Here is a 15,871-nt window from a genome sequence, read left to right as displayed (position 1 = left end):
TGTTTGGTTTTTAGTTTGGATGAGGAAACAGAGGGAAAGGGATCTTCTACAAATTGCAAAATCAGGCTATAGCTTAAGATTCAATACTATCAATAAATAAGTTTGTTTTCATCTGAAGCACATCAGATAATTATAATCCAGATTTATATCTCTTTAGAAACATCAGGGTTTGTATAATTCTGGAGATGATTTTGTTATATTTATGTTACTTTGGTGTCATTTTCTAAATGATAATCCAGCTCAGAGTTTGAATTGTTATGATTAAAAGTTATTTGTAGTGTGTTGTCTGCTTTTCTGCAGTGAACAGACTGTGATATTTGTAATTTTACAGGTTTGATGGCTAGTTTAGAAGTTAGTGAATCTAACAATATGACATTGTCCAACTTTTTAATGTTACTGAGCCCAAACATCCTGTGTTACTCAGATAAGATGACGGCTGATGGCAGTTCTGTGCACATAAACTAAGGGAAGAGGAGGAGAATGACAGACGGACCTCCTCTTGGCACTGCCCGGGTTAATTAATTAATATTTATTAGCACTAATGCTTGGTCTGTATGGTTGTTTTGCTTTAATTGAAGTTGGGATTCAGTGACATGGCTGTGCCCTTTGGTCAAGTTTACTTAAACCTTGCAGGCTGCCTACAACCCAAGTTGAAGCTCACTGATTTTTAATAGTACTAGTTTAATTTTACAGCAGTTTTGATTGGTTGTATAAATAAATCAATGCATGTTTCTTTGGTAATGACAATGAGACTGACATTGTGCTGTTAATTAAGAAGCATTGTCTCAGTCATGTATTCATGTATTTCTAATTAATATGTCAGGATTTTTTAGGTGTTGAGCCTTCAGTTAAATCACTCAAACCCAATTTATAAAAACTTGGTGTCACTGTGACAATGATGTGATTGCACTAAATAGCAATACCATGCTGCCCTATAATGTCATGGCTTGGTTATTTAAAGTCATAATTAGAAGGGAGTAGCATAATAGCAGGTGGCTAAAATACATAATGTGTTTCTTGCTTTTTTTGCAGCTGGGGTAGCTGCAGCCTCCTGGATGTTTCTGCTTCATGTCACAGACTGTTAACCGTTTCATATTCACACCTGTGCGCATTTCACTTTTTAGCTGACCTTAACTGCATGTTTGGGACTGTTAGGATACTGTGGAGAGCACCAGAAAACATGCCATTTTAAAAAGTCCCAGCCGAGCGGTGGTTTCACACCCAGGACAGTGCTAACCAGTAAAACCTTGTGCTGCCACGAAGTATCAAAAAGAGGTCAGCCTGACGTCAGGGTCTGCAGAGCTGAATGGAATTGTGTGCATTGAATTATATATGAAAGTGGATAAAGTCTCAAAGGAACAGCTGTCCAAGGTTTTTTGATTTTTTCTTTCTTTTAGTAAAAAACAAAGACTATATTGCAGTTTTTAACCACAGAGGTGCCCAGACAGCTGTGGTGAAGTCCTTGGAGCAAACCTGGAGGATAATTAATTTATCCCAAATCCTTACAAGTATCATAAAACAACTAAAAACTCTGGTTTTCTGTGTAGAATTATTAATTTTGTGAACAGGTATTTTTGCAATCTTATTAATATTTAAAAGTTGTTTGAGTAACCTGAATGCAGATGCTCACAAAAAAGCAACAGAACCACAAGGTCCTCTTTTCATCACTTCTGAAAGAAAAACAGGGTGCCCTTGTTTTTTTTAAATGGCTCGTAAAATATTTACAATATATCACTTGTGTTTTTTTAATGGATCAGTTCGGCACTTAAAGACAATCTGATACAAAAATTGCACAAAATAAATATTTTAATGAAAAAACTGAAAATACTGGTTGAAGGCAGGAAGCCAGGCTTTTGTCATTTTGTAGTGAGCAACTTTTCTGCTCTTAAAAGAAAACAGATTATGAAGTTATATCAAACTATTAAAAAGACTTATCATAATTATTTTTCAGAGCTCCAGATTGAATTTAATGATAAATGGAATGTGTGTATTCAGAGAGAAATGAAGCCCGAAGCTTTCAGACACTGCACATTCGGTGTTTATCTTGATACAGCTCACAGTCCTGCAGACAGGTGGCCTCTTTATGTATTCTACTGTATCTACCTCTAATGCATCCACTATAAACTCTATTATTTATCATGCCACATCTCATATGCTCAGCAGCACAAACATTTTCAGTTGAGAGCAAATCTCAGAGCCTAACCTGATATGGACCCTGCACATCCAGTCACTACTTTGTAAACATATGCAGAAAATATTAAAATCAAGAAATGAGAGAGGAAAAAAAAAAAATTCTTACAGTGGAGCGTATGCTATCAGCAGGAGCTCATCTATCATTAAACAGCATGATAAAATCTTCAGGAGGCTGGAGAGGAGAGGGTGGAGGATGTCGAGAGAGTGTGGGAGGATGTGAGAAACAGAGGGGGTGATTGGGAGAAACAGGAGCAACTGAGTGCGACACCAGAGCACAGGGGCATGTGAGAAACACAAAGGGACAGGACAGAGGGAGCCTGAATGAGAATGTAGAATAATAAAGCTGTGCAGAGGATGATAAAGATGCAGCGGCAGATGAATTGGACAGACAGCGTCTCCCTGTTCAGAGCAGCGTAACCCTCCTAAAACTATGCTGTCATCGTGTTTGTCACACACGTGGATGTTCAGCAGCGACTAACAACACCTTTCCTTCCTGCCTGTCTGTACGCCACTGTGGATGTTCCCACCTCCTCCTCTTTCTTCTCATATAAAACAACTTGTGGTGAGAAGCCAGAGTGCTTCGCTTCGTCTAGAGCGTTAACACAAATCCTTTTTTTTAACCGACACAGAACAAATTAGAGCCCTTTGACCTTTTCGTTTGTAGCATCCTGGTGATCATAATGTGGCTTTTCTGTATCACTGCATGATGATAATGAATTCATGTAAAGGACAGCAACAAATTCAGGCAACAGGTGATGACTCAAAATAATTAAAGACAGCATTCCCTGAAAGAAGAGAGGAAACAACCGAGGTAATCAGCTGTTTGCATGTACACAGAGCAGAAGTTGTAACTAAATTTAATCCTTTCCAATCTTCACATGAATATTTTGGGTTTATACTTAATGTTTTGACTTTTTGCATGAATTTCATCAACAAGGATTGGGTTTTTGGTTTAATTTAAGCAACTCAAGGACTTCTGTTAAGGTCAGGGGGAAAAAAAAGAAGAAGATTAAATTCAAAATAAACTCATCCAGTCTTCTGCTTCAAGTTATTATCTTGTACAATCATGCGAGACAAAACACATCCAGCTTTAACTACTGTAAGTGGTTTAAACATAACAATAAACACATTTAATGCTGCTTCAGTTGCAATAAATGGAAACGGACAACATATCAAACCTGTTCTGGGTAAAGAAATGGAATCTAGGCGCCTCTATGTTCCCTTCAGAACACATTTGTTCTTCCAAATCAGTACGTATTGGAGGTTAGATCTCCATTCTTGTTGCTTATGTAACAAGACAACAAATGGTTAGCTGGTAAAAATATATACATGATTAAACATTTATCAGACTCTATCATCAATAGATTTCTGCTACATTATCTGTAGGGACAGTTAAGCAATATATTTTCTTTCAAACTCAGTCTTTCATGCCGTCCTTGGTTCTTACCTTTAAAATTTGTAAAAATGCTTATCATTTTTAAAGTAGCATGCTTACGTTTTCTTATTTCACCTCTGGCAGAAATGATGGCGTTAAAACGTTACCCGTGGGCGCATATTCATGTTGCTTTTATGAGATGTAAACAAGCAAACTCTGTAAAATATCATCTTTAAAGAAGCGATGAAGAGTGTAGAGCAGAGACTGCAGTGTCGGTGACATCAAGGGAAAAATTTTCAAGAGGAGCATGGAGATTAAGTGATAAAAGACAAAAACAAAGACGGAGACAATGATGACTTGAAAGTACACAAACATAAAAAAATAACTTTGTCAAATATGAGCAACAGCAGCTGCTTTGTCTTCTATGATAGATGTTTTCATCTGAATAACCCAGTTAGCTCTCAGCTCGTGTTTGTTTTATGAACAGCTGTGCTGCACTCGTCTCCCAGACCGAGACAAGAGAGCAAAACAAAAGGGAGGAAAGCAGGACCGAATTTAAGAAATGCCAGCAGATCACAATGTGTACAGGAGGAATTACAGATGCCTGAGCAGCAGGTTGCTCTGAGTGACGCTCATTAACGTATGAATCATTAGCAGGGTGGCGGTGGAGGCTGGAGACATGGAGCTCTGAGCGAACAGAGACGTGTTTACGAAGGGAACAAATGTTTTCTGTCACGGCCAAACGTGCAGCCTGTTTCTCCCACTGAAACACAAGTCAACATAACAGAGACAATTCAAGGTCACAGTGCTGTCGAAAAGAAAATTCCGCTTCCAACACGGCTGTAATTCATCCTCACTGATATTTGTTCAGAGGCAAGTTGATGTAAAACATGGTGGGCGGCAAAATGTAGCCTAAAGTAAAAGGAAATGTGTATTCATGCTGGTCTCCTCCTCAGTGCAGATCAAAAACTTGCATTGCAAAATTTTTATCTCCCCCTTCTGGCAGTGAGAATAATTACGCAAATTTTGTTTGCACCTTAGGAACATAGTGTCTTTATCATCTGAAGAATCACAAACTGCTTTTGGAAGCTACCAGTTCTTTTAACCATATGATTCACTATAGTTCTTATTGTTGCTGCTAGGTCTATATAAACATGTCGGTAAAATAGTTATTGTTTGACGTCAGCCTCATCACATAAACTGCACCAGCGAGGGAACATCACCATCCGCCACAATGAAATACAGAATGATTTAATATGTATTGTGAGGCTGAATCAGCTTTGTGCAAACTTGTTTAGCAAAACCTTGGCCATATTTTTTTTTTTTTTTTGACTGTGACAAAAATAAGAATGGACTAAAATTGAAAGTGGGTGAGTTTCTTCCATCTGCGAAGAGCTTGAATTTGTAAATAAATAGCTTGCCTTCACTTATTAACAGCATCACCCTTCAGCTGGAAAATGATACCAGCAACAAAGATCCAAAACAGTTATAGCTAGGTTTTATTTCAACTAAAGCTGCAAGATCACCAGCTCTAATCTGTTTTTTCTTTATCTATAATTTCATTCTGTAATGAAAAGTGCCTTTTGAATAAATATGCAGGAGAGGTAACAATGATTGAAACATAATAGTTCAGATCTTTTGAAGAGGAAAGGTTTTAAATCTAAATCTTACCTGATGCATATATGTAGCTCTTTGAAAAACCTCAGTTTGAAAAACACTACACTACTTTACAAACTTTTACATCTCCACTAGATTCCCATTACACTGTTATTTTGGTGGAAATAGTATGATATTGCTGCAGAAAGTACCCCAGGCTCCACCAGAACAGATAGTTGCTACAGATAGTTGCTGCCACAACTTATACTTGCAAATAACCATAGAAATGGTTAAATCAGCCATTTCTTTATCACCTTTAAATGGTTGCTTATTGACTGGTAAAAGACGGTTGGAACACATCTCCCCCGTTTTGGCTTCTCTACACTGGATTCCTGTCAGTTTCAGGATCCAGATTCCAGATTTTATATCTTGTTTTTAAAGCAGTCCAAGGAAATGCCCCTGAATGCGTTTGTTGCACCATCTTGCTCTGGTCAGAGCAACGAGGTCAACACCTCAGCTCCTTATGGATGTCCTGACTTCCAAATTAAAAACGAGAAGTGCCTTTTCAGTTACTGCCCCTAAATAATAGGAAACTGTGCCTCTCCATATAAGAGTTGCTCAGGTCCTTCAAAATTTAAAGTCTTTGCTTAAGACACATTTACTTGCATTGGCTTTTAATCCCAATTGACAATGACAGTAATACGTAAGTAAATGTATGTGTGTGTATGCATACGTACACACAAATATAGTTTTTAAACTATTTATACCTATTTTATGGGATTTTTATTCTTGTTTGTACTCCTAATTGTGTTATTTTCTTAAGTTTTACTGCACTGTACATACAGCACTTTGGAACAGCAAAGAGTTGGTTAGAAATGAGTTATATAAATAAACTTGACCTTTAACTTTAAAAAATAACCCAGTAATTCAAAACTGACATCATTGGAAAGGTTTATAAAGTATTGGTCACATGAACTGATATGAAGTTTTTGAGATTATTGTTGTTATATAGCCCCGCTAGAACTAACTGGTAGCTTGTCAATCTGCTCAGAATTCAACTTTATTTATACAAACTGAGGTTGTTCAAAAGAGCTACCTACAACATGTAATAAATTAACTGTTCATACCCTTTACTTTCCCCACCTAAAATGCTCTGAACTGCTGCTTCAGTCTTTAGTTATGCATGCTGAACTGATAAACCCTGTAACTTACCAGTTTACGTTGACACCAGGTGCAGACGCCACACAGAGCTACCAGCCAAATGGCACAGACTACGAACGCAACAGACAGCAGGAATACACTGAGAGACACCGAGCCTGAGGAGGAGAGACAAAGACACAGAGTCACACAGAGAGACGAGGGTATTAGTGTATTTCATGCATCCCTCATCCCGCTGAGACTCCTGGGGGGTTAAAATCGGAGTTCAGTGATGAACATTTTGAATGACAAAGTGACACATGTTAAGGAAAGTCATAAACTCAGGAACAGCGCCTTCTTTCCTTCCTCTCTCCATTCATCCTAGTCATCTGGCGTCTTTTATCAGCAAGAGTGGAGAAGAAGAAGCAGCCTCTTGTTCGTGTTCTCTGTATGTACCAACGGAAGATGCACAAACGTCAGGAAGACATAATATCATGAGGCCAGAAGCCACGCAATTACCAGCCTCCATTTTCGCTCCTCTATCTCCAAAATCCCTTACAAACTTTGTTCCAGCCTTGACAGATTATTTATTTCCCGTAGCCTTCCAGTTTCATTTCTGTTTCTTTCAATTACAGCTTCTCAACCATGACATTCATTCAGTTGTTTGCTAAGTAATTCAAAATGCAAAGGCAGAAAGGCAAAACAATGTTGGCAAAAATGAGCCCATAACCATCACATTCTTTTCTCTCTCCAACCTTTTCCTGCCCTCTATTTCTCAAGGTTTCTAGTCACAAAAGGTTTTTCTTTGCATGTGTGTGTGTGATTTGTGCATTTAGTCAGGTTTTTGGTTATCCTCTTGTTCTGGTTTCCTGGATTTAACATTTTTTCGTTCTGTTAGGATCATCTTGGTTGATTTTACTTAGCTTTATTTATTTCCTTCACACCACATTCTAGTTTGCAAAGCATTTCACCTCCATTGTGTCACTTACTGAAACATGAGCAATGTAAAGAATTTAGTAATTAAAGATAAACCGTACATTTTTTCTTCACCTTTGTCATGTTGTTTTCTATAATTTTATTTAACTATTTAAAAGATATTGGCATGAGTATGAACATACACAAATGCAGCTGTTTTCCACCACATGTACATATTTCACTATGTGAGTGTCAGGCAGAAACTTTTCAGGAAATGAACAAAATTGAAAACCACCTTGTTTTTATTATTATTAAATTGACTTTGTGGTCATAAGTAGCAGGCTCCTTTTAACACTTTTCATTGAATCTGTAAAACCACAAGCAGACATGAAGGGTGACTAATAGATTTAATTTATGTAAAAACATGAAACATGGAGATATTAGCGTTTTTTTTGCCAGGCGCAATATCAAAAATTGAAGTCCTTGCTTTTCTAAAAGGAGTGCATCATCTTAAGCTGATAAATGACAGAGTTATAGCTGTTTTTGATCAAATCTTAAAACATAACTTTATGTGCAGTCTCAATAATATTACAAGAATGTTAGTGAATGACTCTCAGCTACTAGAACACCAAAGTTTAGCTGAATATCTATAAAACTGAGTTATAACCATTTTAGTGCTGGCTCATGTTAGTTAGTTGTGGTGGCCATATTAAATTTGACTGGTTGTAGATGTACGTCCAGTGATTACTTTCTACAGCTTTAATTGAAATCTGTCCAGTGGATCATTTTATATTTTGCTAACAGACAAAGAGTGTTGACTCTAAAACTTAATGCAAATGTTTTAAGTAAAGATCTTTTGCGTTTAGTAGCACTTACAGTATGTATTGTGACTGACTCTCAGCTAAAACAACACCAAATTTTAGCACAATATCTTTAAAATTGGCTAAATTATAGTTATTTTTTTGTATTTTCTAAGGTCAGTCTGTTGATGCAACCATCTTGAATTTGTTTGGCTCCACAGTTAATCAGTAGTAGATGTACATTCATGGATTATTTAATGAAAGTTTCAATAAAATCCATCCAGCGTTTCATGAGATTTTTAGTCTTAGCTACTACCATGCCAAGTTAAATATCTAAATATCTGTAAAATGGACCAAGTTATAGCCATTTTTGTGTCTTAAGGTTTAGTTGGTTGTAGCAGCCATCTTGATTTGGGCTGGCTCCAAAAGTTAATTAGTTGTAGATGCACATCCATTGAATAATTTCTGCAAATTTCATTCAAATTAGTCCAATGGTTCATGACATATTTTGTAAACAGACTGACACAGAAATCTACACATTCATGCTAATCTGCCTTCTAAAGGTGAGTGATAATTATTTGTAAGATTATATTATTTCCTATTACACCAACATCCATCTGAACTGGTCACTCTTGCTTCAAAACAGTTTCTTTTCTGAAACCTTTCAGCTGAAACTAAGTGTTTTTTGGAGCAGAAAATAGAACTTATTATAAACTGACTGAGTTCAAGTATTAAAAACAAACACAACACTCTGCAATCAAAATGTGATCAGAGATTAACTGACTCATATCATCACAGAAAAGATTTTTTGTTTGTTTGTTTGGTTTTCTGCTCGTTAGCTCTAAAACACACACACACACTCACGTCCACACACACACACAACTAAATAATAAAATCAATACAGCAATGTTTGTTGGACTTTTGCCTCGCCGGTTTGATCACCAGTCATGCCCACTTCATTTGCATAATCAGATCTAATCAATCTGAGTGGAAATTTAACACAAACTCACCAAAACTGGTATGGATACAAAACTCAGCTTCCATTATCCAGATGACAGATATATACCTGCAGGCTGCATCCTAATATCAGGTAGGCAGTTAAAGGGGGGATTACAACTTTTTGGACTAATATGGAGTCTAAAAAAACTACAGGAACTGATTATGTTTTCCACATGTTGTGCCATGTGGGATGACACGGCATCACATGCTAAAAATGTCCCAAAATCAAACAGGAAACGTACACAACATATGTTTCATAAGTTCATTTACCATGTAATTCCCACATGTGAAGTTTTTCCTTTCTGACTGTATTTCTCTGTTTTCCCATCCTGATGCTTGTGCAAATACCTTTGTAGTCCCAAGCCTTTAAGCTTTCTATTGTTTTTATTTTTTTTTATCTCTTCCGTTTGTAGCTTGGCCGTCAACTCTACAAAGAAAGCGAACTTAAGCTCTCTCATATGAACATTGGGTTGTGGTGCAGTTCTCACACTTGTATTACATCAGCCGTCTGCATTGTGCTGAAAGTCTGTATGATCTTTGTTACCATTGCTTGAAAAACTCACCTAAAGCAAGTTCACCCTCAAAAGATGTTCACTCCACACAGAGACATTTCTCACAGATTGAACAGTAGTTGAGGTAAATTTGTGATAATTAAAATGTACCATTGGCTGCTGATAACTTGTTTTTCAAGTCTCACAATCAAAATTATTTAAAATATTGTCAATGTTTCAGAAAAAATATATAAATGTGTAATCAGTTCTTTTAAAAAGGAACTCTGTTTTGAGTAAACATGGTTTGTATAAAACACTTCACGATAATAATACTTTAAGTTATTTCTACCTGTAAGGATCACAAGACTGAGATGTTGTTTTTGTGTGTGAAGAAACCTAGAAAACCAACAAAAGAAAAGCACAGAAGATGTTTCTAAGACGTCAATGTTTTGTTTTGTTTTTCACATAAATCCAGAGGGTCTTACACTGAGACAGGAAGGCATTTTGACTCAAAAGCTGGACTTTAACAGAACAGCTGTGCTGACAGTTCAATGCCTAGTTTTTGATTTATTATTTGACAGCTTCTTTCTTAGCCACTGAGTGGATTTAGGCAGAAGAATTTCCTGTTTTTTTTTTTTTTTTAAAAAACCCTCCTTAGACTTCAGTAATGCAGCTTGGAACAACAAGAAAAACAAAAAAATTAGATGGGGCTGGAGGGGCCAGTTGGCAGATAGGCAAAAATATTTCTGGAAGAAGAAAAAAATAAAATTCAATATTATCTGACAGATTACTCACAATGTTACATTAATTCAAAAAAATTTAAAGATTCAATTTGTTTAAGAACGAAAGCTACTAAAAACACACTTACGATACTGTTATGCCATTTACAGTATATATATTTTATTTTATGTTCATTACTGGCAGTAACGTTCCCCAGGAAAGTTTACTCCTGGGTGTTGGAAGGGAAGCTTCAACCAAAAATCGAACCTGAGATTCAGGAGGAGCAGTGTGGCTCTCATCCTAGTTGTGGAACAGTGGACCAGATATTTACTCTTGCGGAGCTGCTAAGAGGATCATAGGATTTTGACTCTCCAGTCTACATGTGCTTTGAGGAGCTGGAGAAGGCCTATTACTGTGTTCCTTGAAGCATTTTGTGGAGGGCATTGTTGTGTCACTGTTAAGGGCTATTCGGACCCTGTATGACCAAAGGAAGGAAGGTCTGCATGTCGGCACAAACTCGACTTCGTTCCAGGTGCAGGCTGGAGTCCGCCACGCCTGCCTCTTAGAGTTCATGGACAGGATCTCAAAGCACAGTCGTGACAGGTTTAGGAACCTCAGGGTCTTGTCTGCTTTTTGTGGATGATGTGGTTCTGTTGGCGTCTTCAGCGTGTACTGGGGTCATTCGCAGCTGAGTGTGAAACACCTGGGCTAAAAGTCAGGACCTCCAACTCTGAGGCCATGGTTCTCAACGAGAAAAGGGTGGAATCCTCCCCCCATGTCAGGAGTGAGGCTCTGCCTCAAACTGATGTGTTCAAGTATTTAGGATATTTGAGTCTTGTTCACTAGTGATGGTGGGATGGAGAGGGAGGTGGATCGTCAGAGGGGGGCTGGGCTCAGCTTCAGCGATAAAGTGAGGAGCTCCAACATCTTGGAGGAGCGAGTAGAGCTGCTGCTACTCCGCATCGAAAGGAGTCAGCTGAGGTGGTTCAGGCATCTAATTAGGATGCCTCCTGGGCATCTCCCACTGGGAGGAGACCAGAATTCACCGGAGGCACTACATATCCTCTTTGACCTGGAAATTCTTTGGGTTCTTCCAGGAGGATGAAGAGACTGACACCGGAGAGAGGAACGTCTGGATCTCCCTCCTGAACCTGCTGCCTCTGCGACCCAACCATGGATAAGAAGTAAGATAGATGGATATTGGCAGCACTTTAACAAGGACTTGGTTATTATAAACTGCATTACTCCTTAGAATAGGCTTCAATATGGCTTATTTGAATAAAAAAATCCCTTGTGTAATTACAGCACATAACATGCTGTTTCATTACAAAGTTCATTTCTTTGCTTTATATATTTAAAAAAATTACAGTATTGAAAATTTCTCTTTATACAATTCATGTGGTGTGAATGTCATGTCAGGTTATGGTGGGTTAAATAAATGTGAATTATCTCCAGTTAAAGTTCACGCTGTGGTGTTTGGGTTCACACTGTGAGCTCCCATGTATCCAAGTGTAAACATAGACTCTGACTCGTGCACCCTCTCTTCTCTCCTCACCGTGTTGTACTCGGCAGTCTGAGATTATTAATTATTTTGCACATTTTATTTATATTGAAATGATTTTCACGGATCATAATTGTATAGTTTATAACAAAGTCATTAAAGCTGTTAATCTAAAAAGAATTGGCTTTATTAAAAGCAGGTGTTGTTTGTCTGTTCATATCCAGCTCCTGATCTAAGTCTTACTCTGCTGTGTTGACATTAATGTAGATATCACATTCTGTTGTTGAGTTTGTCACAGTTGGGTGATCCATACAATCCTTCTCTTCTAATTGTACATAGTAGTACAAACAGCCTGAAAATAGCATCTTCACTTTAAGCTTTGACCTCTGGGTAAGACTTTTAAGAAAGTTATTCTACGACTTTTTGAACAAATCTGCAAAAAATGACACAAGAAAATCACTCAGAGTAACAAATTATAAATAAGTCAATATATAATCTCGCAGAATCTGAAAAAGAACACAATTAGGTGATTAAACAGCTCAACTTTGCTGCGTGTGTTAGTCAGCATCAGAGATAAACTGAACTGTTTGCTCGAAGTTACGCAGCCATCAAATGCAAGCAGCTCTGTAGCCCAAGCTCACAGCAGGAGCATCCTCCCAATCTAATGATGTTGTAAACCAGACCCATTTAAAAATATTTTTCTTAAAACAAAACAAAAGTAAAAAAAAAAAATGGGTTGTTTATCCTGGCTGATCTGGAACGACATAAACCCACCAGACTAAAGCAGCTGCATCATCCAATATTGTGATCAGCAAAACAAAGCTGCAGTTTCTTAAATTAAATTGTGCTGCATTTTGTGTTCTTTTTAATTTTCTGAGACTAAATTCCTTCTTTCATTTTATCAGGTTTATTGCCAGGTTCAAAACTACAAAAACAAAACAAAAACAAACAGCAAAACCTGAAAGTCTGTCCTTTATTGTAAGATAGGTAAAAGCTAAGCTTCTCGTGGACTCTCTAAATCACAATGTGGGAAAGTGTGACAGCAATAATTAGCAAGTCCTTATCTGAACAATTATTGCTTTTAAGGATGTAAAACAAGCACATAAAAACAGACTTTTTTGCTCTGCAGTACCTTAAAAAAAGGAAAACGAAAACCTTTCACTGGAACCATAAGCCAGTTTGACAAACTCATCTTTTTTATTGTTTTTGAACTCCGATATTTCTGTTGGGTGGCAAAGTGAAAAGGTTCAGGTGAAATATTGAGAATAAATGTATTTTTTATGAGTCCGCTGTGAGAAAATGCAAGCCATGATAAGTTAGACTGAAAAGACCAGCTTGAAGTGAACTGTAGGTATCCTTCAATGTGCAGTTCAAGCAGGTTCTCTGTAAAAAACCTTCTCCAGACTGTCTGTCCTAATTCAGTCCATGCTCTCTTCTCTTGAGGGCACCAGTATCTCTCTGTCAAATGCGCCCCCTTTTTTCTCTCTGCATTCCCTTCCCTCCACCTGCTGTGCTTATCTGTTTGTGTTTTATTCACTCAGCTCTTGGTGCTGGCTCTTGGCACGGCACAGAGAATACGCACTATTAGTCACCGGAGACCTCCTGAGGAGCATCTCTTGTCGTAGGTCAGAACAACATAGAGAGGGCCACCACTGAGGGAGCTGACCCCTGACTGGCACAACAGACGCACTGCCAGAAGAGTACGGGCCCAAGGGAGGAAGATGGGCAGCCAATTATACACAAAACCAAAGAGAAGAAAATGTGCCCCAGTTTAAAACACTATAACAGAATGAAAGATAAGGATTGCATCAATTATATCACCTTTTAAAACTCCATAATGCTTAAAATAGGATGATAAAAATAAATAAAGCAGAGGAGGATGTAAGAAGTTTGTTAATTAGACGACTCTATAATTCCCAAAGCTGTTTTACTTGACGTCCTAGTTGGTTTTACTTTAACAAGTCAGTAATTACTAGATTTAACAACACACCATAATGCAACTAAGGCAATTAATTAACTCTCAGAAGCTTTTAATCACATACAGAATATTTATTTTTTGCCTCTGTTTCTAATAATCACACATCACTGGGTTGTTTGCGGCAGCTCAACGTGTGTAGCCTGAAAAAAGAATCTCATTGTCTTCAACTTCAAGGTTTATTTACGTAAAGGTTGGAGCAAAAATAAATTTCCTTGTTAACATTTACAGCATCATTGCATATACTTGGATTTCACAGCAGGAGCTACAATGTTAAGGTACAGGGAAATACACTGAGTTTTTATTAAAGGCTGGTGGGTCTCCAAAAATCAAAGCATAGCAGCAAACCTTCCCTTTTTGTTTTGTTTTTTTCCAAAAATCAGGGCATTTGCCTAACTATCCTCGTGTGATACTGCTTTGTTTCATCTTTATTGCTAGAAAGAGACTCCATGTTTTTCTGCAGCAAAACCTCAAAACAGAGTAGATAAAAATTAGGTGAATGGATTCAACTGAATGGAAGGGAGACAACAAAGACATTTCAGGTTATGCAAGCGAAATTACTGACATAGGAAAGAGAGTGCCTTTCAACCACCCAACAACCACAAAAAAAAAAAAAAACTAAACTGAAAAGCTCTGCTTTAATACAAACAATACGGTTGTTTAGTTGTGTAAAGGTCAGCTACGTGAATTAGTGTCAGCAGATATATGATTTTAGTATTTTTGAAAACTACACTGCAATCAAATCCATTCATCTCAGTTTGGAAAGAATACATTTTTGTTTGATGAATTGTATATTTTTGTACGTAATTTTACTGGAAACTATTGAAAGACATCATCATGCAAACACAGTAAGGGTGTAAAAAAATACAGAATGCAGCAGAGATGAGTTCAGGTCTGTGCAATATCAATTAAATTTAAAATTATGCCAGTATGAGGCAGGAAGCAATTTAATTTGAGGTTGAACAATTAGATTTCTATACTTTATAAAACTGAAACTAACTGTTAGATTTGCTGTAATGAAAGTACACATTTTATCACTGAGTTTAAAAAACTTTTTCAGTACTTTAATTTCTGATGTCAGCCTCAATCCTCTTCTTCATAAGAGTTGCTGCAGAGCAAATTTCTGAAAAGCTACACTGTCTTCCTTCTTTTTAGTTGCTTTGCTTTAAGGCTTGAGTGTTCCTTTTTTTAATGCCCAGATGTCTTAGTTTGTTTGCTCTCATGCAGAAGTCCTCATCTGTTCCAGTTATCACAGGTTTTATATTTAAAAAGTCTATTATTTAAATGTTCATGTTTAAATGATTTTGTTTGGATTAGCCATAAAAGAAAATACTTTACTTGTCAAATTATTTACGTTAATTGAAATGGTCATTGCATAAAAAATAAATCCTGCACAGGTATTCAAATAATTACAAACAAGACTTTCTTTTACCTGCCTAACATCACTCCAGGTGTTGTAAATATTCTTTAAAAATGGTTCAAATGTTTTGTGAGCTTTTAGGAGTATCTGAATAGTGACTTATCATCAAAGGGTGAAAGAAAACACTGGAGGACTGTCAGAGAAATTACCATTTGCATGCAGCAGCGATAATCACCAAGACTGTCGACGGTTTAAGAAATGTCCTCCCGAGACAAATGATAGCATCAGCCGTATGAAAGAAGTTTATGAGACAAAGCCCTGTAGCAGTCATAGTAATGATGGACTCAAAGGAAGAAGCCAGAAGATGTTATTGTCAAGGAAGTCATTATGGCTGGTTAGGCCAAAAAATGTCAGCTTTTAACATGTTGCTTTTTGTTCAGGTTTGAAACGAAGTGAACACTGAAGGAACTGTTGTCTGACCCGAACCAGTACCAGCTGGGACTCCCTGAAGTCCACAAACACTGTCAAAACTATTTTAATCATCTTTGTGTGTCAACTTATCTCAGACCATCTGAAGTGGGGCTCTGCAGAAAAGTATGAGCAAATACTATCTTACCTGTTGTAGATAGATCTTTGAACGGCCTCAGTTTGTAGAAGTACAGTTTAATTCTATATAGATTGATGAGCTAAAGGCTAGTCTGAGTGGGGCCAAATGCTATTTTATAAACCTTCACACCATCGTTGATTTTGCGTAATTATTCCAGCAGAAATTGTGGGGATTTGGGTTTTTGTGTTACAGTTTATTGTTT

The 15,871-nt window shown here is 37.3% G+C and overlaps 1 protein-coding gene across 2 annotated transcripts in view; it reads right to left on the bottom strand.

The window, feature by feature from the left end:
• Positions 1–15,871, bottom strand: part of syt7b (synaptotagmin VIIb) — a 108,334-nt gene that overhangs the window by 54,508 nt on the left and 37,955 nt on the right. For both annotated transcript variants that reach the window (XM_017439962.3, XM_017439970.3), the window contains exon 2: positions 6,377–6,480. In XM_017439962.3, coding sequence (XP_017295451.1) covers positions 6,377–6,480 — 104 coding nt within the window. The remainder of the gene's footprint in view (positions 1–6,376; positions 6,481–15,871) is intronic.

This window comes from Kryptolebias marmoratus, linkage group LG15 (assembly GCF_001649575.2).
Source record: "Kryptolebias marmoratus isolate JLee-2015 linkage group LG15, ASM164957v2, whole genome shotgun sequence".
NCBI lineage: Eukaryota > Metazoa > Chordata > Actinopteri > Cyprinodontiformes > Rivulidae > Kryptolebias > Kryptolebias marmoratus.
This window is presented reverse-complemented; position numbering and strand designations above follow the sequence as displayed.